The 25,950-nt window shown below is 42.5% G+C and overlaps 2 protein-coding genes across 3 annotated transcripts in view; one reads left to right on the forward strand and one right to left on the reverse strand.

Moving 5' to 3' along the window:
- The window catches only part of COL4A6 (collagen type IV alpha 6 chain), a 130,374-nt gene extending 106,826 nt beyond the window's left edge, over window positions 1-23,548 (reverse strand). Inside the window, exons 1-3 of one of the 2 annotated variants that reach the window (XM_067004888.1) lie at window positions 23,316-23,548; window positions 23,054-23,206; window positions 22,907-22,961 (exon numbers count right to left, since the gene is read on the reverse strand). In XM_067004888.1, coding sequence (XP_066860989.1) covers window positions 22,907-22,961; window positions 23,054-23,067 — 69 coding nt within the window. In that variant the 5' untranslated portion in view covers window positions 23,068-23,206; window positions 23,316-23,548. Of the gene's footprint in view, window positions 1-22,906; window positions 22,962-23,053; window positions 23,207-23,281 lie in introns of both variants that reach the window. The other variant, XM_048070766.2, reaches the window with a different exon arrangement.
- Window positions 23,542-25,950, forward strand: part of COL4A5 (collagen type IV alpha 5 chain) — an 83,158-nt gene continuing 80,749 nt past the window's right edge. The window contains exon 1 of the mRNA XM_048070762.2: window positions 23,542-23,820. Within this exon, the coding sequence (XP_047926719.2) occupies window positions 23,728-23,820 (93 nt within the window). The 5' untranslated portion in view covers window positions 23,542-23,727. The remainder of the gene's footprint in view (window positions 23,821-25,950) is intronic.

The following is a 25,950-nucleotide window of genomic DNA, read 5'->3' on the forward strand; positions in this document are numbered from 1 at the left end:
AGCAGGGTCTGACTCCTGTCAGAGCAACAAGACCACCTCACCTTGTCTTCGCCTGATCCAACATGAGGTAGGCAGGGAACCATCATCGGGAAGAAGGGAAGCCCATGCTTAGACTGGATTAACTGCAACACAAGACTGCACTTCAGAGAAGACAGAGAATATGAGGTTTGAAATTAAGTATTCAATTATATTTAGTTCCCCCACATTGATGGGCTCAGATCTTTGTAGGGTTAGTCCTTTTCTTTGCTGGGTGCACTGGCACAAAGGGCAAAGCATCTGACCTCACTAAAGACTTGCAATTACTTGAGAATCCTGCACTCACTGAAGCCAATGGAAACTTCTGGTTGACTCCAAAAAAGGCAAGATTGGGCTTGTTATCAAAATGTCCTCCTCAGGCACGTCCAAATGCCATTTTATTCAGCGACTAAGTATAGGCTGCATCCTGCGTGTGCAGATTATACTGTGTGCCCAACCAGAAGTCCATGTTTAGACAAAGCACCTGGTGCAGGCACCAGAAATTTTATTTATATAGATACATACACACACACAGGTGTATATACATAGATATATTAAAAAAAACCACAACACAATAAAAAGTTTCCACGCAGCTCACATTTTAAAGCTATGTATAGGGAACAGCCATGACCAGTATTTAAATGCCTTTTGGCAGGTATCACTTTTATCAGCAACAAGAGAGGACGTATAGGTTTTAAAATTAGATCTCTATAAACGTACTCCACTATAAGAAAGAACAGGCTTCTATCATCTTCTATCTCGCTTGCTTGTTCTTGTACTTATGCTGTTGCTCCCTGGCACTTGGGATTTCCCAGTCACCTCCTGCCCAAGCACTGGAAAGGTCCACAGCTACTCAGCTCTCAAGATGAGGTATATTTAACTCTGATCACAGTTACTTTCTTCCCCTACTGTGAAAAACGACACATTTCATTTCAAACCATACCAACAGCTATATAGAGAAGGGTGGAGTAGGTGGATCTGACACACCAGACATCTGGACAAACACTCCAAGGCTGCTGCTGACCTCGCAGCATACTAGGATGAGCTCAGCAGCACGTCCTGCAGGGCAGCAGCCACCGCATATACCTACCCCAATCTAGCGGTCTCACAGTATAAACTGTGGTGCGGGGGAACTACTGATACTTCTCCAAGACTGGAACCACTAGACTACATACACCGTGCTCTTTCCTACACAAAATTTTTAATATAAAGACTACATATGGTGTAGGAGTACTTTTCCCAGCAACTACTAGCCACCAGATCATCAAAATCACCATCATAAAACAGTAAATAATTACATTGAGATTGATAAACTTCCTTGCCTCAGCTGTTGGATGTTAAGTCAAGACTAAACACTGCTGTACAGCACTAGTAAACTTTCACCATTTGAATAGCTTTCCTGTTATTGTCAGACCCATAAGCAAATAATCCTTCTGTCTGAGCATATGGCAGGAGTAAGGCAGCCCTGGGAAGGAGCAGTATGGGAGAGGAATTTAACACGTCAGTGCAGTTTTGTAGAGGACTCTCTCAAAGCAACGAATAGCCAGTCCTTGTAATGACAGTTCCAAAAATGTCATTTTAAGAACAAAATGCTCTGGACTATAGTTCTGCCTGACACCCTGTCTTTACAAGCAGATGTTTTAAAGGTCACTTTAGGTCCTTTTATAAACTAACTCAAAAGAACAGCGACGTTTGTTCATTTCACAGCTAGACTCTAAATCTTACCCTGCTCATTGCAGTCTGTGAGACCTGCCCTTGGTGGAGGAGGATCAGGACAGGAAACATTTAAACAAGCTACAGATGGGATGTAGAAGATGCAGAAGTCCATGGGATGTGACAAACGCACCCGGGAGCACTGATGTTACTGCAAGGCCACTCTTGATCATCTCTGAATGGCGATCAGGAGAGGTTCCCAAGGTCTAGAGGAAAGCAGATGTTGCTCCTGTCTTCAAGGCCAGCAAGAAGGGAACTACACACTGGTCAGCCTGACCTCGGTCTCTGGGAGGCTAGTGGAGCAAACCCTTCGGGAAACCATTCCCCCACATATAAAGGACAAGAAACATGGTCAAGGAAATGATTTTAATTTTCAACTCTGCACAGATTTATGAAGGGGAAATTGTGTTTAACCTTCCTGATAGCCTTCTAGGATGAGACGACAGGCTTGGGCGATGAGGGGAGTGGCTGGAGTTTATCATGAGTTCAGTGAGGCTCTCAACACTGCCTGCCTTTACACCCTCAGAGACAAACTGATGAAGCACAGTGAGATGCACTGAAAACTGGCTCAACTGCCAGGCTCAAATAGAACTTTAAAGCTAGTGCAAAGTTTTACTATTTATGTACATAACAACACAAGTGAAGTCCTCATGATCAACGAAGCTGAACACCATAGAGGATGGGGACCTTTGTTTCCATGCTTACAATTTCAAGAGGACCTGATGCAATCCAGCTGCAGCTGGGATGAAGGCACCCAGTACAAGTGACAGCCACGTCTCAGATGTCCTTATCAGCTAAAGATTCCAGTTCCTTGTCATTTGAAGGCTAGTAAATAATTAGTTTCACTAAACAGAGGAACAATGGAGTAGCAAAGGCCAGCACAGGTGACTGACTTTAAAGAAGATAGCAGGGTGAATGAAACACGGGTCCTAATTCTGACTTCACATCACGACAACCATGCCATGCTACCACTAATGCCAGAGGCAGAAGTAGTTCAGTAGAGAACCCATTCCAGACTTCCTGAGAGCATCCACTAGTTTAAGACAAACCATAACAATTTTACTACATTGCTTTATGTTGTAGAAGATAAGCTTTAGCACTACCCAAGTTTTTGGGCTGCGTTAAAAACTTTTCTCTACTTCCTATACAAAAATATTTTAGATAAGTAATTTACCTAGCAAAATTCCTTCCTTCCCCTGCAAAAGCCTTTTCTATTGGTTGATTTGAGGACAGCAGAAATAGTTCCTCTGAACTCAGAGAACGCCACTCTAAAAACCAACCTGCAGGCAGAACCTAAGACTTGAGGACAACTGCTAAGTCAGTGTTAGCACAGGGACATTCTAGACTTGTTTTCTGGCAAAAGGTCTCTCCATACAGAGCATCTGCTGATATTTAGAGCTTGAAGTATGTTGGAAAAGCTATATAATTCATCCAAGTTAGCCAGCAACTTTTCATCACCTATCTCACAATTCCCATGGACAGCTGCAGAGTGAGATGCAGAGGGGAGCTAGAAAATGACTCACGGTCATACAGCACTTCCACAATCACAACTCTGACTTTTTGGACTCCAGCTTGGCACTTTTACTGTGACTCAGGGCTGTTTATCTTGCAGTAGACCATCTTCAAAGACTCCTTTTATGTCAACAATGAGAAGCAAATGAGTTTTCAGAAAACAGGAACTGATCAGATGCAAACAACGATGAGAAAACATCTGGGAGGATATAATCTAAAGACACCACACTACAGTAATTTACATTCATTCACAGAAAAAGGTTATTCGTTTTCCAAGCATCCACATCTTGATTAGGCCAATTCTGCCTTCATTTGTACATATCCTTTCTGTCTTTAAGCAAATACGTGGTGTCTCTGTTAAAGCTAAGCAAACAGAACTCTGTCGGCCACGGAGATATGTTTAAATCGCTTTTTGTTTCTCCGGTGAGGAATTTCAACAGGAGGCTTGAGCTGTTTGAAGGAGACAGCTCAAGGACAGCTTTACAATCTCTGACATTTTAAACAGTGAAGACACTCCAGACCCTCTTAAACCCCCAAATCTCCCCATCCAGCTCAATGGCTGGAATACAAGAACAACTGGATGTTCTGCCACTTCTGCTCAGTTTGAACACAGCAGAAGAAATCAAGCAGTGGAAGCTAGAAGCATAAGAAAATGGTCAGATGTCTGGGCTTCCTGACCCTTAAGGTATCCTTGACCACAGATTGAATGACTGCATACCAGCAGAGGAAATGTGATGACTTCACAACTTTTAAACAGTTCCTTTGAACTGAAAATAGCATCTCTTAACAAAAATTTCTGCTAGCCTAGGTAATATACACAGGCTGCCCGTTCCTGCTACTCTTGAAGAGTCTACGCTACTCCCTCGCACATGCTTTGTTTTCTTTGCTCAGCATACAAAGCAAAATACAAGGAGTACAATCTGTAAATAACAATCCTATCCATAACTATCATTGCATTTAGAGCTACTCACCACATATGCACTTAACTCTGGTTTCACTAGGACAGCTGTAGAGTCTTACTGGTAAGTCATTTTCTCCCCAGTATTCAGGGCATTCTTCGTACATTTTTGAAAACGCAAGAGATACAGGGAAGAAGGAGAGAGGAAGGAGAACGCAGGAGAGGCCACTTCACCTGGCGCCCTTATTCTGAGAAAGGTATGTATTTAGATGAAGGCTGGGATCCCAATTCACAACTGGTGCAAGCAGAGACATTAAAGACACCACAACCAAGAACACATTCTGCTCATTTTTGCTACTGCTGCCTCATGTTTCTTTTGACTTGTTTTGACACTGACATGCTTAGGATGGAATACATCAAATCGGTGGCTTTCATATCATGGCTCTGTAAATTACAGTACTGACGTTGTCCAGCATATAGTGGAAAATAATGGTGTCTGTGTTTCTTTTTAAAGAAACATGCAAACTTCTTCTGCAAGCTGTGTACCACAACATAGTGGGTCATTTAGACCTATTTGAAGTCAAACAATCTCTCATTACCTTGAAGACCGACCTCTTTTTTTCACCTGAGCAATTTCCCAGAGCCATACCTAGCCCCTTTATATGTAGTAACTACACGTAGAGAGAAATTTCTCTCTTAGCTGATCTAAGTAACATTGCAAATGTATGAGCTGGCATTAGTGTAGGTCAGCGAAAACCCCAAACAAAGAAAGAGGTAGCCGCCTCACAGCTCAGATATTGTAAACTGTCCATCCCTGATTTTGTGCTTTATAAAAAACTATTAGAAGTGTACACACACACAGAGTACGAGCCAGGATACAAAGAACGCTCAACTTTTGTGCTAACATATATATGAGCAAAACCTGTTACCTACTCTGCGCAGTAGGTACATGCATTAACGTGGGACAAAGGTAAAGTTCGGTTTGAATACTCCTCCCACGTAAACTTAACCCTGAAGCATTCTGAGCATTCAGTAGTAACAAAATCCGTCTTTTGGAAGTGCCTCCTACATCAGAAGCTCACAGCTTTGCAGGGGATCAGAGTATTTTTCACTTTGAAACATCTAGTTTTGGGCTCAAGCTGCTTTACACACACAGTGTGCAATTTCAGCGTCATCATCTCACTGCTATAAACATTTCCACAAGGCAAACAGATTTCAGATTTTGAAGATTTCAGTTACACTGACTGAAGACCTCTGCTGGATATAAATTGATGACCAGGAAAAATCAATCTTAGACTCTTTACCCCCTGAAGCCTCACAAATCTTTGGAGTTCAAACTCCCCTATTAAAAATAAAAAAATAAAAAAGAGCCACATTCAATGTGTTGGACACAAGGGATCTGTAAAGCTCAAGATTTTCCATGAATAATTTAAAATGGTTAAACAACCACCCATTTCTCATGCAGATTAAACCAGAACTTTGAATTGAGGAATTACATTTCCTTAGTCATTCTTTACCATCTTGACCATCAACCTATGGCTCATACGCTGAGCTGGATTCATAAGACCAAACTGAATATATAACTATCAGCTTCAATCATTTCAACTTCAGAAGTATTTTTCAAGAGCTGCAGCTCCTAGTCTCCAGACCACCTTTAATGGTCAGGATGAAAAGCAAAAAGAGATCATTCATTTTGAAAAGAAAAATGAAAGTACATGCAGCTTGAAAGAGGGAACAGTAGGTCTTGATCTTGGCAGCTTCCTTTGGAGTACAAATGTAGCCTACACAGACATTTCCAAGTCAGATATAAGAGATATAAGAGCTGCATGGATATCTTGACAGCAGCAGTACTGTCTTCTTGACAGAACGGGTGAAAATGGAAGTGTTCAAACCACCTTCTGCTTTTAGTGCTCAGGTTCCAAACATGGCTGTGGATGTACCCAGCTACCTGCAGCTGCATTTTAGTAAAACGATTGCATGGAACTTAAAAACAGCTCAATACCTGAAACAGTATTTTGATGCTAATGTTTTGATAACATACAAGATTTGCACGTATGCAGGACAAGCTTGAATGTGCAGTTGATTTTCTCATCATATTTTGCCCCTGTTCAGGAAGGACTCATCCTTCCTAGCGGGTAAGTAGCTGCTTAAGGTAAGGAGGAAGGGAAGATGTACAGTACTCATAAACACAGAATCAGAAAACATTTCCTGAGGTTTATCTGAAAGGTTCCTCCTACTTCTGGTTCATCTCACTGGGCACATGCAGACCATTCACTACATTTGTATTGCACAGGAGCTGGAATGCGATACCCTACAGCTCAGCAGGCAGTAGGATGACTCTCCACAGGCTCAGTACTGTCCCACAATAATACCTTTAGCTTTTTCTGCATATTTAGTCCCACTCACCACTGAAGAGGAGAGAGATAGCAGGCTTTGGTTTTGGGGTGACTCTCCAAGCCTTGTTAACAAAGACATGTGACACAACAAGGAATTTAAGGGGTAGTTCAAAATAGTGGACACAGAGAAAATTTCTACTTATTTAACTGGAAGATACGTACATGGCCAGCTCCTGTATTTACAGGTCATTGTAATGGCTGAAGAGACAAAACCAGCTGCTCACTAAGGGACCTACAGTCACTGTTCATCCTTCTTTTAAATGCCAGCTAGCGTCTAAGAAGACTAACATTTGTTTCTGGTCACACAACATTCAAGAAGGAGAGTTCACAATTTTTCTTTATAGTCAAGGGTAGCTTGGTCCTAGGCAGCACAACATTTCTTCATAACTGTAACACCATACAGTTCTGTCTTAAACACAGTTGGTTTTGTATTTTACATGTATCTATATAGCTATAGAAATACAGAAAACAAAAACAATACACGGTGATTCTCTTTCCGAGGAATGACTATTAAAAGGGAAATGTTTCTTGGTTTTCAGTTGAAAAACTTGAACAAGATAGTTTTTATCCTCTTGTTAGAATGTAATAGAATCATTATCAAACCTAAGAGGGGAGAGAAATCAATATATTTTTTAATATTAAATACCCTTACTGACTTAAAGTCTGGAAAATTATTCTACGGCCTGTTTGCCAAGCTCCTGAGTGCAGGTGTCACACATCAACGCAGTGGGATAACAGCCTGGAGAAGGAACATTATTGTTTATGTATTTATGTAGGCCAACAAATACACAGACTACAAAACATTCCAGAATTAGGCCTTCTGAAGAAGGCTTCATCAAACACTTGAATTTTCTTGCACATGGCCAACTATTTGATTTTCTTAAAGGTAAAACAAAAGGCAAAAGAAGGCTCATGAAAAGAAGAAAAGACGTAGTGAAAAGTCACCCACGAAATCTCCGCGTGAAATTACTAGCAGCAAGACGATTTCTCACCAATTCTGGCTCAAAAACTCCTAAATTCGTCACTGAGCACAAATCCTCATAGCTTAAAGACTGACCATTAACTTATTCCTGGGGGAGAAATCAAATATTTTTAAAAGTATTTTAGAGAAATGTGTTTAGATTTATTTTGTCTTTGTTATGACAATAATCACCACAAGCCTTGCCTTGACATGACGGAATGTATATATCTCACAGGAAAGCTGCAACCTTTTGCACCTAACCCTTCAGAAATCCCAATCTCAGCACAACAGTGTTGTCATAAGAAGCTTCCACAGCAACTTGAGTGATAGAACAGGCAGGGCTGGGAATTCGCAGGAAGCATTTATCTCAGTCTGTCCTGAGCTATCAGGGGTTCTGATGACTTACCCTTTGTTTCGGAGGAGATAAAAAAACAGAGGTCCTGGCACCTGGTGACCATTAGGAAACTAGATTTATGGGGGTTATTAGACACTGCGTCCTGGTCATATTCCAACACAAACAATTATATTTGGCCTTCTTAAAATTCCTTGCTGTTTCAAGATAAGTCGTATATCCTTCTGCCCATCCAGAGATGCTGTGCAATGTTTACTGGTGTGCTACAAAACACTAACACTGCACGAATCTAATATACAGTCCTACATGACACTGCCTTCATCTATTTACTACCTGAAAATGTCAGTATTAGGTTGTGCTACCTGAAAAACTATCAGCAATCCTCATTCCACAGAGTGATGGAATGCAGAGAGGCTTCACGCTCTGTAATGGGACCATGGAAATAGCTCACAGGGATGAAATCCTTTAGAGCTACTTGTGCATCACGGCAAGAAAAAAGAACAGAACAGCAGTACCACATACCAATCTGCACCCTTTTCTGCTGATATCTCAGATACTGCTGCATCCACATGCCAGCTTACAAGAGGGTTTGTTAGAGCATCTAGGATCTTCATGTCAGAGGAATGCATTTATGTTCCTCTGTCAGTTATCTGGCCTTGGTGCTCCACCTTGACCCTTTCCATTCTTCATCGGCCATGGAAAGGACACTGGTTGTAAATGGTCATTCCTGGAGTCCCATGTCAGTTAAATGGGTAAATTAGCTCAAAACCAGATTGGGTAAATATCCCATTCAACCTTCTTCCAGAGACTTAAAAAGTTAGGAAGGGATATTGGATAATTAATCTGGATATGATGTCAAATGTACCCTGAAAACTATTTTGACCTGCTCTTACTGCCATTTGAGATTTCCAAGAGGTCAAAACTAAGCAATAGCTGTATATAAACATACACCCACATGCATTTTTACTTGATTCAAGTATAATAGTTTTGGATACTTTAATATTAATCTTACCCAAGGATTATGACCCTAATTAATTTCTTTATTTGTAAGAGGCATGTGTATTGTCCCCAGGGTGAACACCGAGATGTATTTTCTGGCTTGAGCAGGTTTCCTGTATATTTTGGCCGCACACGGGAACATTTCTCCTGTTTATATGAAATAATTTGATGTTTTCTGGAAGACCAATACTTGTGCTGTTGCAAGAAAGGAAATCAGAACGATCCCTTTGGATCACTGATCGCTGACTCAAAAGATTTATGATCTGAGCTGTCACACCAACGATCAGCTTAACAATAAAATACTGTTGCAGAAAGGTCCTTTATTTACTGTCTCTATTTACATGCCAGCAACATAAAGCACAGCTGTGCTCTGAGCTCACAGGTCCTGCTGCTACTTTGTTGTCAGGCTGAGGAGAAAGAACAGTTTCTCAAGAAGTGACAATTGTTTTCAGGACTTTACACAGCTAGCTATTTACCAGCACCTTCCTCCTGCAATATGTGATTTTAAATTGAAATCAGGCTTGAACCTCCACATCTATACCCAGGTAAAACATTTAGCTCAGGTTGTCTCTATGTTTTAAGAGGCAGAGGAGCTACCCTTAGTGATCAGAAGAAATATCAGGGAAAGCTCTGCATATACAGCATCTTAAACAGCAGCAGTGCAATTCTGCACTTGGTGGGATGAGACTGCCCCTTGCTGAGCAATATTTCCTTTTCTTTTTTCCTTTTTTTTTTTTTTTTTGGTTAGGTTTTGCATGCATCTGGTGGGTTGCAAATTTTTGGAGTAGGGATTGTATTTCAATTCGGACTTCTCGTGTACAAGGGTACAACAGGGTCATATCTGCTGACCTAAATTCACAGGTGCCAGCATTACAGAGGTAGTAATAAAAACGTGAGGAGGCTCACAACTCTACAAACTGACATTTCAGAACAAATTATTCCTTGCAGTGATTTTTAAACATCACACATTTTTAACAAAGTGGACATAAGTGCTATCTGAAGGGTCTCTTCAAAACGTAAAATCTCAATAAAATTACATGCTTGGGACTTCTGATAAGCACAACATTTCCTTCTCTTAACCATGAGAAAACAAAAGTCACAGCTATCTATATTCCCACGTTAATCCCACAGACCAGGACTGATATAAATTGCAGTGGGAGAAATATAACTAGACCTAAAAGTACAACCTATGAGCTGATCCAAGCATTAACTTCCTAAAATCCCTCCCAGGGGCAAATAACAACTAGGAACTGAAGAACAGGGGTTGTACATTGTACATCCTGACACCCTACAGATTCCTGTGGTACAGAATACATTAAAAAGGGCAAAAGGTTATTTTCCAGCAAAGTTTGTAAATTAAATTCCATAGAAAACCAAACAAAAGGTTACATGAGCATTCACTTATCTATGAGCTGTGAAGTCAAAAGAAAATATTTCATTTCACATTTTGCAAAGGTGCCCTAACAATGGCAGCTTACACACCACGGGTGTAGCAAACAAGGTTAAATTAATTGATATCAAATTTCAGCCAAAGGTGCTGGCCTGAGAAGGGTCTTAAAGGATTTTTTTTTCCAAATGAATTTAGGCTTTAAGACCTTTGCTAACAAATAGTATAGAAAGCGTAACTGAAAACACGTTTTAAGTGGATTACTTTTCAAGCACACAGGCTTGCACAATGGCACAAAAGGGAAATAAGAGATGGGCTAGGAAGTTATTTAATTTAGTTAGATAAATTACCTTATACTAAGGTATAAGTTGTCTAACTTATTTAGATTTAAACCAGCTACAGCAATATTCCTTGTCTCACGTTGAAGGAAACGCCCTGCGTTTGTTGTGTTGGAGGTGTAGAAGTTTGCAGCAAAGTCTACATAAAACCACAAAAAGGAACATAATGGGTTTAATGAGGAATTGCCAATAAATATTGCCTTCCTTTCTCTCAGACACATGCACCCATGACAGGGCACAGCCTCCTGCCTGATACCAGCAGCAGTGAACAGGATTTCTGGCACCTGCACCGCAGGCCTCTCTCGCTCCTTTTGACAGCCTTTCTCCTCCCACAAACTTGAGTGCCTCCACAGACACTTCACAAAAATAAAATAAAAATAAAGAGAACACAATCAGTCAGTGTCTCTTTAAAGGCTGAACTTTGTTCTCAACACTTAAGTGTGTCCAGCATGCATCAAATATGATATAAGTGACGCAGCCGGTCCTGCAGGCCAGAAAAGTATGATTATCTGTTTTTTGCTCTTCAGTCCAGCCCTATGTCAGTCCTCCCTCCAGCCTGTCAGAGATCCCAGCTCCAGCAGCACACCAGTGCCAACCGTTCTGCACACAGACCCAAGAAATCCCACAGCTGGCAGGTCTGAGATAGCCCAGTCATGGGGAAACCTTCTGATCGCCGCGATGCTGCTCAGGTCAAACATCCAGATGTTGCACAACAATCCCCCACAGTCAAGCACCTGGCTTAAAGGCTAGGAAAGAAAATATGATACTTTTAGGACCATTTTGTTTCCCTCAATTTTTATCCAATATTTAGGGCCAGAAGGTGAGATTTTATTTTAAATAAGAACGGTTGTTCTCATCTTTACATGATTCCAATATCTGTAACAATTAGTTTTCTTAAATCTTGCAATAAAAATGAAAGTTGGAAACTCTGCAGGATTTCTTGAGATGGGCATGATTTTTTTTCAACCCTTCAGGAAAAAAATCACATGTATTATTGTTAAAAGCACAGCATTCTAAGGCTAGTACAATTAAGATTCAATAAAACCTTAACAGCACTAATTCCAGCCCTCTTGTAATCCTTTAAAAGAGCTGGCATCCCACAAGTCCCTAGATAATATAAAATATGTTTTTATTTACAGTTTGCCTTTATAAGTTGAAGTAACACCAACTTCGTTCTGTTGCTTTACACTGATGCCACTTGTTTGGTACAGGCTAGGTTTTTATCTAATCCTCATTTTTAACCATCCCCATGGACCTCAGTGGTATATAGTACAGAAAAGTACAAGATTTGGGTAAAACTTTTAGTTTTGTGGAATTAAAACATTTTTTTTCTCTATTTTTTAAAATGAAATAGCTGTTTTGTTTGTGATTGTCATTATTCTCCATTCATACGTGTTAGAAGCTGGTTGATTATTCATGACAAATCAAGAAAGCAAAGTACTTGTGTCATCTCAGGAAACTTGAGGAAAAAAATAAGCAAGCATACAACCAAAACCCAAAGCACTAAATTGCTTCCAATATTACCAACAGTTACCTGTCCTAAGGTTAAAGCAGACTTTCCCTTAGGCCAGTTTTTTCTACTACAATGACATGAAAGTATATTTTCCCTTTTTCTAACCCCTTTCAGCACAAACCTTGATAAACAGACATACAAAGCACCAGGAGTATGTACAATCATTTTACACATAGCCCTAAACATGCTCCATGATAGGGAGTGGGTAAGAAAGTTGTCTGAAATCATTCATCAAGCAATGCTGAAAACAGAGCCCAGTTTTCCTGATTCCTTATGGCACAACCGATGCCTCCCGCGTTATCTGCGGAATGCCTTCCTGTCCCGGCATAAAATAGCTGGCAGAGGTCAGTCCCCTGCTACAGCTTCTTTATACCATCAGGCAGGAATCAATAATTTCAGGCTTATGGAGAACAGAGGCTGTGGCAGATACAAACCAAGCAGTATAGTGAATTTCACAACTCCACAAAGTATTTGGATGTACTGCAGCAGTTTCACCTTACAGAAAGAATCTGGCTTCCAACAGAATTAGAATTACTTTCCTTTGCCAGTGTTACAATGAACTTGTTTGAGGGCAGCGTTTTAATTCTCTTCTGCAATGTTTTCTAGATATAATTTGATACTAGTGTTACTGTGATACAGCACAAGGTAATAACTAAATAACCAAGCATAGGATGCAGCCGACACTCTCTATATTAGAAAATAAGGAACACTCGTGCCAGACACTAAATAAATTCCAAAACAAACCTGAGTATAATAAGTTCAATAAGGCTCTCGATGAGATACTGCGTAAGGTGTGTGCTGGATCCTCACTGACTTCAGCTAAACACAACAGCATATACACTTACATACTCTCTAACGTAGTCTTTCTTGTTGTCTCTGCCTTTCTTGCCACATCCACAGCTTTTATTGGATTCATATCCTCCTACAATACGCTTTTACTGCCTACCTGTAACAAAGTAAAAGGAAACAATTCCCATTATCTGAAAAGTAAACTCACAACAGTCTTTGTAAAGACTAACCCCGCCGTCACCTTCTCTTTACACAAACCTGCAGATAAAAAAGCACTGTAAATCTGCGAGCTGCAGGGCTGCGGAAGGGCCCCTCCGAACAAGTATGTCGTGGAGCTAGCCTGTACCTGCGTCTCGCTGCACATTCCTCCAGCAAAGGAATTCAGGCCCGAAACCCGGTACCCCTCTGCCCTCCTGTGTGTGAGCTCATGATACCGGAATGAAGAGGAGGAAAATTACTTTCTCACAGGAATTTCTTTAATGGAAATTATTAGCGTGCATCTTGATGGATGGGATGCTGGGTTGTATTTTGTCTGGTTATTCTTACCCACGGAACACTTACCATGCAGAGAACATGTATCCAACTACCTCAGCAAAACTAGTGTCTGGTAAATTCAGGGATATATTATCCCAGCAAAATCTGTGACCAGTATCACCGCACAAAAATCACTGGGCTGACAGTCTTCTGTGCAGGAAAAAATATCAAGTCATTCTAGATCTGGACGGCAACTTAAAAATAAAAAAGGCATTTTTCTTCTCCTTTGTTTCACGAGCTAGAAGGTAACAAAAAGGGGAGAAGGATCTGAAGAGCTACAGCCAGCTACAGAATTATTCTATTAAGAGCTCAGCATGAGAATTATTAAATTCTTATTACTGAGCTTTGAAATTAAAAAGTTGCCTGAAATATGCTCAACAGCTATTGTTTTATGAATCAGATTTATGTCTGGGGGAAAAAAACATTTAAAAAAAAAAAAGTGATGTAGTCCTAGTTTATTTCTATCTAAAATGCTTGGCAAACATTTCAGTTTGCTGTTTCATAAAGCATCCTTGAATAGAGTTAAAGAGTCATAGTAAGATCTGATCTAAGCATTAACCAACACTACTGTATCCCTGCCAGACCAGAGCTGAGACCAACTAGCTGGTTGTCAGTCCGTGCCACTCCTCTGGGACATGCAGAACTTGGCTGGGCAGCGTGAGGCTGAAAGATAAAAACCAGCCAGGCCTCTTTGGAAACCTCACAGTATCGTGCTAGCACATAGAGTAAGATTCAGCTGGACAGAGGATCTTTAAATAGCCACAAACAACTGATTACATTTCTGTGCCTTACTGGTTAGGGGTTCAACCCTTCCACAGCTCCAAAGGCAGACAGTCCAAGACTTCCCATTTATAGGAGACCCTTAGGGCATACAAAGGGCTACCAATTATCCTGGGACAGTTCAAAGCAGCAAAGCTCCATAATAGACCTGGGTTCATTATGCAAAGTGCTGTTTTGCATTTCCCAGCTCTAACATCTGTTCACATCACATGTTCACATCTCATGCCGGAGCAGAGAACAAGGAGCCACAATCCAGCCCCACTACTGACTGGCCATTTGATCTGGGGCAAAGCTTTCTTCGCACTAGGAAAGGAGCAATACCACTATTTAATCTGCCACAAAACAACATGGCCAGACACTGTGGAAGGACATCTGCAAAGCACTCAAAACCAGGGGTGAAAGACAATACAGTAACATAAACAGTGGTTATGTATTTAAAAGTTAAAACTGCAACATACTACTTTGTATTTATGTAAGAGAAAGAGTCAAATAGGGTCAAATGAATGTCCATGATAAAAGAACCCTAGAAAAGGTATAAAACTGACTACATAGTTTAACAGGCACGTTCATTTCAGGATTCAGGCTATCCTGCGAGTCTCATCACTCTGGAGGGTCCGCAAACGCATTTTTACGTTCAATGGAATATGAGCACAGTGACATTAAAAACTCTCCGACCTAGAGCCCAGTTTGTACAGCCTGTGATGAGCAGCCTCTGCAAAGCCTCAGGTGGTTTTCTGCAGCTTACCTGAGGAACAGGAGGCCCTCAGTTCCCAGAGACCCTGCTGAGGGTTCTCAGCGCTCCCCATGCTTCAGGGCCAATACATTAACATGGAAATTGCTCCCCAGAGAGGTATTAGGTCAAACCACAGTTCGGAGCTCACTCTAATTATCTAGTCAGATTTCAGTTTAATCCTAACAAGATTATAGATTCACAGAGATTAAGGTTGTTAAGAGTACCACAGAGCAAACCATATAATCACTACCTTGAAGAGACCATCCAAAGTATTCTGTTTATGGTCACCAACTCTTTTAACTTCAAAACTCTGTGGAGTTTAAAGAATATTTCCTGTATCTACTTAGAGTAAAAGCAGGCTCAGGAGCTGGTACTTGCTCCAGCAGCTACAATGCTCTACTTCTCCAACAGGAGTGGCTTGAGAGCTTCTTCTCTTCACCACTCTATTAGCATCTTTTCTCTCTTTTTGTTAAGTTTACACCTTACACCTTCCCCAGTGACAGCAAAAAGCTTCATACCATCTGCAAGAGGAGATCTCACGGGCAATTTCCACTTTAAGCCCAAACTACTGTATTAGGTTGAAAATGCACTACTACTCCTTATCAAAAATGATCACATAAAGCTTACAAAAAGAGAGAGGTCATAAAACTGCATTTCAGATTAAAATAGATTTAAAAAAAATGTTAAATGGAAAACAACTCATTTTTGTTACACCTATTCCCCTAGTGAATCAAAGTAAAAGCTTGTGTATTTCAAAAGGAAGCTGGAAATAAAGCACCTTACTTTGCGCACTTGTGGCTTACTGCAGGCCACCAGCCATGACCACAAGCTCGGGACTCAGCACACTTCGATCCTTTCCTGCAGTAGGAAGGAGTCAGTATGTTCTGTACGCCACGCAATGCAATGCAGGACTTGCCAACCAGGCTTTCCAGCCAAATCCACGCTTCTACTTAGAAAATATTTACAAATACATTAATTTTACAGATAATGCTCCAACTTTTCAAGCCCTTCGCACACATTTTGTGATAGTCTCGAATCTCACATGAAGGGCTAAGGCTGGAAGCCTACGGGCTCCTTTTATGGAAAAGTCTGAAGACTCCTATAAATTCTTAATTTTACAAGCTTGTTTTTTGCCAAATGTTTTTGCTCCTGCAGGCTATGTTCTTCTAGCGCAGTTACACCCTGCTCTGTGAATAGGTTTAATCATCAAAGTACAGTATAATGATTCACCTTCCTATTGTTTTGATGTGTTCCCACTATAGCAATCACAATAATTCCAAATTGCTTTTAAAATGTGTGTATTTTACAGAGTAAGTGATTTCTACGTATTCCACAGCAAAATTTCGACCGATATGAGGAGAGCTATTACAACTTCAAGGTCCTGTACCTCTTTGGGACTGTCAAGTAATTACTCATTGTGTCAATGAATCTATTTAACTTCGTTACCGTAATGAGATACGTATATATACGCATTTCTGGAAAATTGACTTGCCAGGCTATAAATTCTAAGCATTAACTTAAAAGTAAAGTATTAAGAGCAACAGATTCATCATCCCTTTTGTAATTGTATCGTTTTCTAAAGAAACACTTCTTGGTTTAAACCTCCTTTTTAGAGCTACACCTCATTTCATGTCTACAGAGAGACGGTCTTTCTACGTGTGAGAGCAAAACCTTTCTTAATAGGAAATAATACCTTTAATGATTCAAACAACCATTTGGTGCAATGTGAACAGGCAAAGTGCATGCAGTAATTAAAAAAAGTTTGGAAAAGGCAAAGCATAAACTTATCACTATTTAGAGCTTTAAAAATGATGCCAGGAGGAAAAGTAGTAGGACAGTTATTTTATGTTTCATTGACATACAGCATTTATGGAGTACTTTTAAGAAGCATAGGAACATTTCTAAGTCCATCCTTTCTTTAACTGCACTCTCATTTTCCTCTCCTCTGCTTTCTAGATCAAAATCAACCCCTTCTAACACTTATAAATGTGTTTATGCAGATGTCTTTCAGCTCACTCTGTACAAACATTTCATCCAATCTGATTACTTTCTAGAAAGTGACAGGTCTTGATCTCTCTGCCAGCCAAAGAAACTTTTAAGGTTGTTGTTGCTACCTTGCCTCCAAGCTCTTTCCCCTCCTATGGAAACGGGAAGATGACGCACACAGAGTTGAAGGAAAGGCAAAAAACACATTTAGTTCTTACAGAAACCTCAACTGATGTATTACCTTTTCTGGCTAGTTCACGATTAGTCCAGATGCAATACGTAGATGACTTTACCTGCGGTATACGTCACACTGAAGTCTTGCCAATGTTTCTGTCAAGGATGGGATCGTTTGTTCCTATTACTAATGGGCAAAGCAGCAAACACTAGGTGCAAGCTTCTGAAGCAAATGCGTGCAGAGATTCCTAGGTAACAGGCACTGACACGTCCTCACCGCTGCAAAGAGCGAGGCATCAGAAAAAGCACGGAAAGATTACTGCCAGGAGTCATACTGGCAGCTCCCTCGGCTAAGACACAAAGGAGAGCTAGAAAGGCAGAGGAGCTTAAGAGCACGTTGAGGCAAGGGCTGGAAACACAAAGTACAGTAGGTTCCAGCTAAACAGGAGAAAACAGACTGGTAAGTGAATCATAAGGCAAACTCAGAGCACAGCTGCTACTGACATCTCAGTGGACTGAAGCAAGTCCAATTTCACCGCACTGATCCTCTCAATACCAAGGTAACCAAGTGAGCAGAGACTAAGGGAACAGGATGGGGCTGGTTCGGTCACCTCGAAACACCATGACATCTCACTCTACAAAATAAGAACACCAATTTTTGTTATTTTTTAACAGAAAAAGTACCTTCATTTTATTACTTTCAGGTACATGCCCTAAAGGAATTTATAATTTCATAAAAGGCACTGAAGAAAGCTTAAAACTATCTAGCATCTCTGAAATATACTTGTTTCCTCAGCACCAACACAGAATCACTAGCTTTGTAGCATTTTGAGTTCTCTCTCTTCCAAGTTCATCTTCAAAGAAGTTCAAAAACCAGAACACAGGTCGTATTTCCCTGCACGTAGCCAGAACTCCACCTGACAAGAGACTGAGTGGATATAACATAGCAGTCAGAACTCAGCAGCAGCAAAAGTACTTGAAGAAATAATGCAGAGCATCTGTATGAATAGTGAGCAGCCTTTGGATTGATCACACCCTTTTCAAAAAGCACAGCGGCTTCCTATGGGTTGAAAACTTGTCTGATTAAATACCAGCGGCTGGTGATAGCTCGGCAACCCTGCCTGAATAGATGCTGCATCTCTGGGGTTCTGGGGGAAAGAATTTTCTCCCTCTACGAGTCAGGGAGTCACCAGCTCTCCTCTAGGAGCATCTGTGTGTATGCAAGTGGAGCGTGACTATGAAACACTACGGTGAGGTGGAGGTGAGACCTTGGACACTTATGGATTTGCAAGCCACAGCCCTCTTAGTACCACAACTTTTTGTAATTTGTACATTCTCAAAACATCTGGAAGCACATTACTGTAGTTCCCTCAGGAAGAATTAGGATGGAGTAAGGTACCAGACCTGTACTTACCTTGAGAGCATCCCTGCTGTGAGGCTGGAGACAGGACAGAGACCCCACCACGAATTGTCCCTACCTGAGGGACACCAACACAGCACCGGTCCTTCAGGCAGGGGAACGCTAGGGCTGGCACTAAAGCTGGCCTGCCCCAGGGGAAATAAGCTTCTTAAGTCACATGCTGCCTCTCACACCTACGCAAAAGGCAGCCACCACCTTAAACAGATAACAACATGAAAAAGATCTCTTCAGAACACAACCACACACCTTACCTCGTTTCTTAACTGCTGCAACCTGATCCAATGTTCGAGTAAGAAATAAAATGCCATGTTTTATGCTCAGTTATCTTTAGCACCCAGAAGACATTCAGCAAATAAACCAGTCTTTGTTTAGATAGGAGAGAAGGGGATATTCAGCATTAAGTGAAATTTTCCATAAAATTTGACATGTGTTGGCAAAGGCTACACAATTAGCAATTTTGTCTCCCTTGTATATTTTTATGCTTCAGATAAAAATAATTCTCATTATTTTTCTACAGAACCAAGGATTAGCAGACTTACTGCTATTAAAATTCGACCTTTCCAACACGACCACTCTCAATGCAGTACGCATCTTTGCCAAACAAGTGCCTCTGCACCCACGCGTCCTTACAAATAAGAAGCTGCCTTGCCTAGTAAGCAAATTGAGAGGTTTACAAGATCAAAATTGCATTTTACATTATTTCTTGAATTTCTAGAATCCTTCCTTACATGAGCAATTTTATCAGACATTACTTCTTTCTTTACAAAGGTCAAAGCTATGTAAAGACATTATAGCTGTAAAAAGTGAGTCTTCAGGAGGGTCACATACCTATAAATGGTGATCAAAAGAACAAAGAAATGAGGAAAAAAGAACTTTTAAAACAGATCTTAATGGATAAGATCACATTTCCAGAAACTGAATTGTAGAAAGTGGAATGATGAGAGCGGTAACTCTGTTTTTAGATATCCATAATTAAACAGCTATTCCCCCCCCCGGCATACAGACCTCCAAGACAAAATTTATCTTTGGTGTGAGGCCACTGAAAATGAGTTTGGTTCAGTTAAACCCATCTAGTACATATTAAATTAAAAGATATCAAGAAACACTTGTACCATAAATAAATGCACAGAAAACCTGGGGTATGTTAAGAGAAAAAAGAAACAAGATCACCTGGACTAGCTTGCCATAAACCAGTGAGCTTTAGTTACTCAAAATAGAGCAGACTGCCCAGAACTGGTTTTATCACGTAGGGTTTGGTTTTTTTTTCCTTACTTGTATACTTCCAAATGTGCTAAATGCATTGCTGAAAAAAGACATTAAGCACTTGAAAAGAGAATATCTCTAGTTAATCTGCACATTTATTATCAAGAAGAAAAAAAAAAAAAGGAAAAAGATTTGGAGGAGTAGCAATAGTACATGAAGTCCAGACTCACGAAGTAAAAGCCAACTGAGCTCTGTCTGAAAGCTCAACTGCTCCAGAAGAAGCTCTCCAACAATAAGTAGTTACTTAGGACGTCACATCAATACTGGCCCATATTCCAAATGTGCTCAACTAGCTGAACAGTAAGATAAAGGACATAAACAAGGAGTTATCATCTCACCTGTATACCAGGTATGCTCTCAGGTGGGCACAGAACAATTCCTAGAACTACTGATACCATGAAGCACCTCTGAGAGCCTTGTAAAGAGATGAGAATGTCAAATTTCACTGCAAGAGGCTATCCGTGGTCATTGTAACCATCTTTATCCCATCCTCAACCACGTTTATAGGAGGACATCCCCAAAGCATCAGCAAAACTCTGATTATCCTCTTTGAAGTCCCTCTTCTAAAAGCTGCATTTTGCCCTGAAAAAGCCCCATTAGCAGTCAGTGATTAGCTGAGGCGAACACCTGCCACAAGGATTGTTCCAATGTTTTGTCATACTCCCTCCAGCTCTGGACCAATTCTTGCCATTTGCCTCGGAGTGCAATGAAAGTACTGCCTTTCTGGTTTATACTTACGCAATTTCTTGCACTGACACTCCTGATACACGATCAGTGTAAAATACTAATAATAAAAGATTGAAAACTCGAATGAGGCATAGCTTCTGAGGTGACTTCAACTGACAGCTGTAAAGGGAAATTCTTAGGTCACTCCCAGAAAGTAGCCTACAAACAAGGTAACCCTCTCTTGCAAAGTAACCACAAGGATAACAGTCATTTATATTTTCATCATTTGGTTCAAGAAAACTTAGATTGCATTATAGGCCTAATTTTGTACTGCCATTCAACACAACATAATTTATACCCAGGAAAAATAAGTACAAGCTGAGAAAATAAATATGATACACTTTTAAATCCCATTCTTAGAAAGGGATGAATAACTTGTAATCGAGACTTCTGAGCCAAAGCCATCTTTGATGCAACTTTATGCAGGATGTTGGCCTGACGTATCAGCCGCTGCCTAGCCTCGTTCACAGAAATATTCTGGAAGAACGCTCAACAAATCGGTGCAATAGTTGTGAGGTTTGCAACAGACAGGTTATTGAAATCAGATTAAATGAAGAGAAGGTGAACAAAGTTACACATCACACCACCTTCAACAAGAAGTGCTTCAACTGTTGACCATCTCTTTGAGTAGCCTTTGGGAAGCTATTGTTCTTTATTAACCCAAAGCTTTAACTGCATTCTATTAACATTGTACTTCACAACACCCAGTCACTTCAAATCACACAGCTGAGGACTATTCAGTAACCTTACAGAGATTCTTCTTTTCACAAAAAAGCTCTGCCTACTGCAAAACCAATTTCAATTTGGCATTTTCTCTTAAGGTCTTCATGCTGGAAGGTGTTAGGGTGTGGCTGGTTTTTTTTGTTGGTGGTGGTGATTTTTCAATTTTTTTTTAATTCAGTGGTACAAGAAAGTCAATTACCCACTGCTCTATCTGAAAAGATGACAAAAACACAGTTGTCTATCTTTCCTGTTGAGCATGTTTGCCAGCTTTTTAATAACGGTAATTAAGTGCATTAACCGCTTAGACATATAAAGTACTAAAACTAGATGTTTTAGGGACCTCTTTCTGAATCTTTTTGATACCTGTAGACTGCTCACACAAAAACAAAGATCTTGTTTGTTTTCTAACTATGCAGAGAACTGCCAGGAGGACTTAGAAACGGCATGCAGATATTCATCTTACTCATTTCAATAGAACTTCCATTGACAAAGTCCCTTTGCATGCAACAAAACATATCTAGAAGCAAAAGTCTGACTGCTTGAAGGTTGCGCTTTCCGACAGGTATAAAGCGAACCTGGAACAGATAATTAAAAAACGGATGTTGGTTACATCCATCAAGAATAATTTCACTAACATACTGCATGAATTTATAAAAAGAACCACAAAATATGGCTTGCCATTTTTGTTTCAAAAAGCTTTGAAAACATGTGCTGTGTTTCCACGTAGATTCCACAGCATTAAGAACACTCAGAAGAACAGTTGTTGGTTTTGTTGAAGGAAAAAAAAACACATGAAAAGTAACTCCCACAGCTTTGCACGTTGTCTAATCTTTTAATCTTTGGGAAGATTAAAGCCTGTAACTACCACCTGATCAGGGTAGTGAAATTCTACCAGTCCAATTGATTATAAAAAGTGAAAGGCAGAAGCGAGTCTTTCATATTTATAAAAAATATAAACTCCTCTGCTATTAAAGCCTTTTCAAGAGACTTCTTGCCAGTTGTACAGGAGGAATTTAAGTCCTTAAAAGTTTAATCAAAAGAGTAGCAAAAGCACTAGGAAAACATTGGCTAAGAAATCAAGAGCTCGTGTTTTAAACTGTTTTTGTTAGAAGCCTGTTAGAAGAAGAATTTAAATAAACATTCGCAAAACATATTATACCGACCACTTACATTAATTCATTGTAGGTTATGCGTGGTGAAATCGGGACTACAAAGACTAAAGGACATTGTGCAGCCTTCATTTCCATGACAATACAACACGGAGATTGTTTTGAGCTGGCTGTACACCACTTGCACGCTTGATTCATGGTACAGGTTCTCCAAAGGACTCTTTCAGTCGCTGCAGCCGAGTGGGCTAACTACTTAAACACCCCAGTTACAGAAAATTATGAGACCAAAAAAATGAAAGCAGTGAATGTGTAAGAAGCCACGATCCCTCGTCAAGCTGTTTAAACGTTAATTAACCCTTCATTTCCCCCCTCAGCTAGGAGGGGTCGGGGAGCAGCCCCTGGGGGCAGGGACCCGGGGGCTTGCAGCAGTCGGCCCTAAGGAGACGGGGGCGGTGTATGGGTCAGGAAAGGGGGCAGAAAGCGCCTGTACTTGTTGTCCACCACCCCAAAAAAGCTACATGAGGAGAAGTCCGAGGGGGACGGGGGCAGAGAGCACAGCTACCAGCTCGGGCGCCACTCACTTACCCCGCTCGCCGGCTCCATGCCCAGGCAGACAAGCAGCAGCAGCACCCACAGCAGCCTGAGGGGAAGCGAGAGGACAGACAGGGTCACGGCAGGGCCGGGGAAGGAAGGGAAAGGGGAGCGAAGGGGCCACCGCGCCCCAGCACTCACCCAGCGCAGCCCATGCCGCCAGAGGAAGGGAAGGACGCCCTGCGCGGCTCAGGGAACGGTGGGTCTCCCCCTCCCAGCCGCCTCTCGGTCACCTCCTCGTCCCTGCAGTGCGCGAACAGCGCAGTTTGCGCGGCCACAGCCAAGACGTCGCACCTGAGGTGAGGGGAACTCAGCCGCCGCACAAACCCCCACCCAACCCCGCCGCCCGCCCACTCCTGAGGTGCGGACCCGGCACCGCCAGCGGCCCCCTCCGCCGTCGAACCTCTCACACCCCGCTGCCTCCGCCGCGGAAAATAGTCCGGGGTTCGACGGCCGCCAGACGAGGCAGCGGGGAGAGGCAAAAGGCTCCCGCCCTCCGTTCCGCCAAAACCCCGACGCCCGAAGCGCGAAGGGCGGGCGGGGAGCGGCGGGCGGGGAGTCACGGCCCCCTCTACTCAGCGCGGAGCGGCCCCTTCCCACAGACGCGCTGGGGGCCGCCTGTCGTGCGGATGAATCTCGCGGGGCGGGCAAGTAGTCCCGGGAGGACTTGAGCCGGGAGGAGCGGGCGAACGCGGCAGAGGGGCGGGTGGCGGTGGGGTGCTAGGGGGGTGCTGCTCGGAGCGAGCCGTGCAACCCCCGCCGGGCTATGCTCGCGCCTCACGCCCGCTCCCGGACCTCCTGAGGCGGCTGTGAGGATGGAGCTGCGGCGGCGAAGTCGCAGCCCAGCCGCTGGGTGCTTGGTGGTGCTGCTCTTGGGGTGCTGGCGGCTGGACGAGGCGGCGGCGGCGGTGAGTGTGGGGCGTCCCCTGGATTCTCCTCAGGCGCTGGGGGGGAGCTTTGGGGTCCCCCTGAAGGTTCCCCGCTGTGGGAGGCTGACTGGAACCCGGCTCGGAGGGGGGCTGAGGTATTGGGGGAGCCGTGTGCGGGAGGTAGGGGGACAAAGGAGGCCGGACGCCCCCCTCCGGCAGGGCTGGGGGCGCCCCGAAGGCCCAGGGGTGCTCCTCAGGTGGTGCTGGGCGCCCTTGGTAGGGGAGAGAAGGGAGAGGAGGAGGAGGAGGAGGGCGCTGTGCTGCCTCTGGGGTGCCCACCCCGCCTTCCCTCACAGACCTGGGGGCAGGAGGCACCGGCTGCTTGGTCAAGTGCTTCCCAGGGACCTGCTGCTGGCAAGGGATGGGGCAAGGAATGGGCTCCTGCTTCAGCGTGCGTCAGCTCCTATCTGCTTTTTACAATCCACTGCTCGGGGCGATAACTTTTCTGAAGCTTATGTGGAAGAGAAAATGAGTTCAGGTTTCTGATGTTTCAGATTGTTCCCCAGTTGAAAAGCGGTCCTAATGAGAGGTGTAAAGCACCTCTCTGCTGTGGCCCTACTACATGCGTGGTTTTGTAGATAGAGCTGACAAAATCCTACTTGTCTGGAGCTCCTTTGAAGTGCATTCCTTTACTGTGAGACTTTGTAGACCTTTCGTTTGCCCTTCCAAAAAGTAAAGATTGGCTGTAATGCTCTCTTCTACTCTTCCACCCCTCCTTCTTCCCAGGAGTGTACCCAAACGTAAGTGATACTAGTGTGTTATCAGTGCTTACGGCTTTTGAGAGCTGCTTGTCTTCGTGTTGCCTGTGGTGCTACTTCTGATGCTGTGTGAAGTGCCACCGGGCCCCAGGCTATTTCCCATAAAATTTCCCCACTTTTTACCCCTTAAAGAAGGGACTGGGTCAGTTCCACCTGCAGGATTTCACTGTTTAGGAGGTGGGGATTGAAGAGGGGTGGGTTTGTGTGCATAAATATGGCCTCTTCCCCCTCCTTTAGGAAAGCCCTGGAGCAGAGATGCGTGTGTGTGAGTGGTGGGAGTCTGTGGGGTCCTGGAAGGGGATGCTGCTGGGCTGACCCTGTAGGCAGCCCTGTGCCTCGAGAGAAAAGAAAGGAAAAAGCAAAATAGTAGAGTCCATGGATCTCAATGCCACCTTGTGCTATAGGCTTCCTTTTAGGATGAGTCTCCTGGGGTTTTACTGCCCCACAGTGAGATGAGATTAACTCAAGACCTGAGGGCTAGTGGGGATGGGAGAAAGAGACAGGCAACTCTGTTCCCAACTTACACAAATCCTGCTGACTCTTTGGTTTCTTAGTACTCTGGTGTTCTGATGTCCTTGAATCTCCCATGATGGTAACAATGCTAAATTATGCTGACCCGTATCAATTTGGATCGGTGTTTTACTCTCTTGATGGCCAGAAGAGGTAGAACTAACGTTATAGCAGTATGCGTAATACACACAGTCTCTTTGTGAATAGTGTTTTGGGGCCTTATGTTGGGTTTCCCTACCCCAACAGGATAATCCTGGTGGGATGATTTGAAGTCATTCTGGTGTCCTGACTAAAATAGCTGAGCTTATTCAACCTTATCATACACATTTTAAATGTAAAAATCATGATGTCTTTGCTCTGGATTGTAGGACTATCTATGCTAAGTGATAAGTACAAGGTGACAGAGCATTGCTGTTATCTGTCCATGGAGACAATGACTTAAAACCACCAGAAGCTCATACTCAGTACGGATGAATTTAATTGTTCCAGTTTTATTACTGGATTTCCAGTGCCCTTAAGCCATAAACTCAGCTTGGTGAGTAGGATATGGGTCATGCAGTGCACTTGTACAGACTGAGCAGTGATGTAGGGTGAAGCATGTAAGCGCTGGCTAGCAGCGTAAAAGTAGCTGGGAGTCAGACCAGTGTTACTTCAGAGTGGGAGGAGGAAAGGGGTAGGATATGGTGCCAGTGGTGCATGGAGTACAGGAAAGGTACTTATTTGCTGTCATCAGAGTATGCGAGTGCTTATGTATGCAAAGGGGCAATATTGTTGCCTAAATGACTTGGTGTTTCTTATATAATTCCACACATGTATATAAGTCAACTAGCTTCTATTATAA

Source organism: Anser cygnoides, chromosome 13 (assembly GCF_040182565.1).
Source record: "Anser cygnoides isolate HZ-2024a breed goose chromosome 13, Taihu_goose_T2T_genome, whole genome shotgun sequence".
NCBI classification, from domain to species: domain Eukaryota; kingdom Metazoa; phylum Chordata; class Aves; order Anseriformes; family Anatidae; genus Anser; species Anser cygnoides.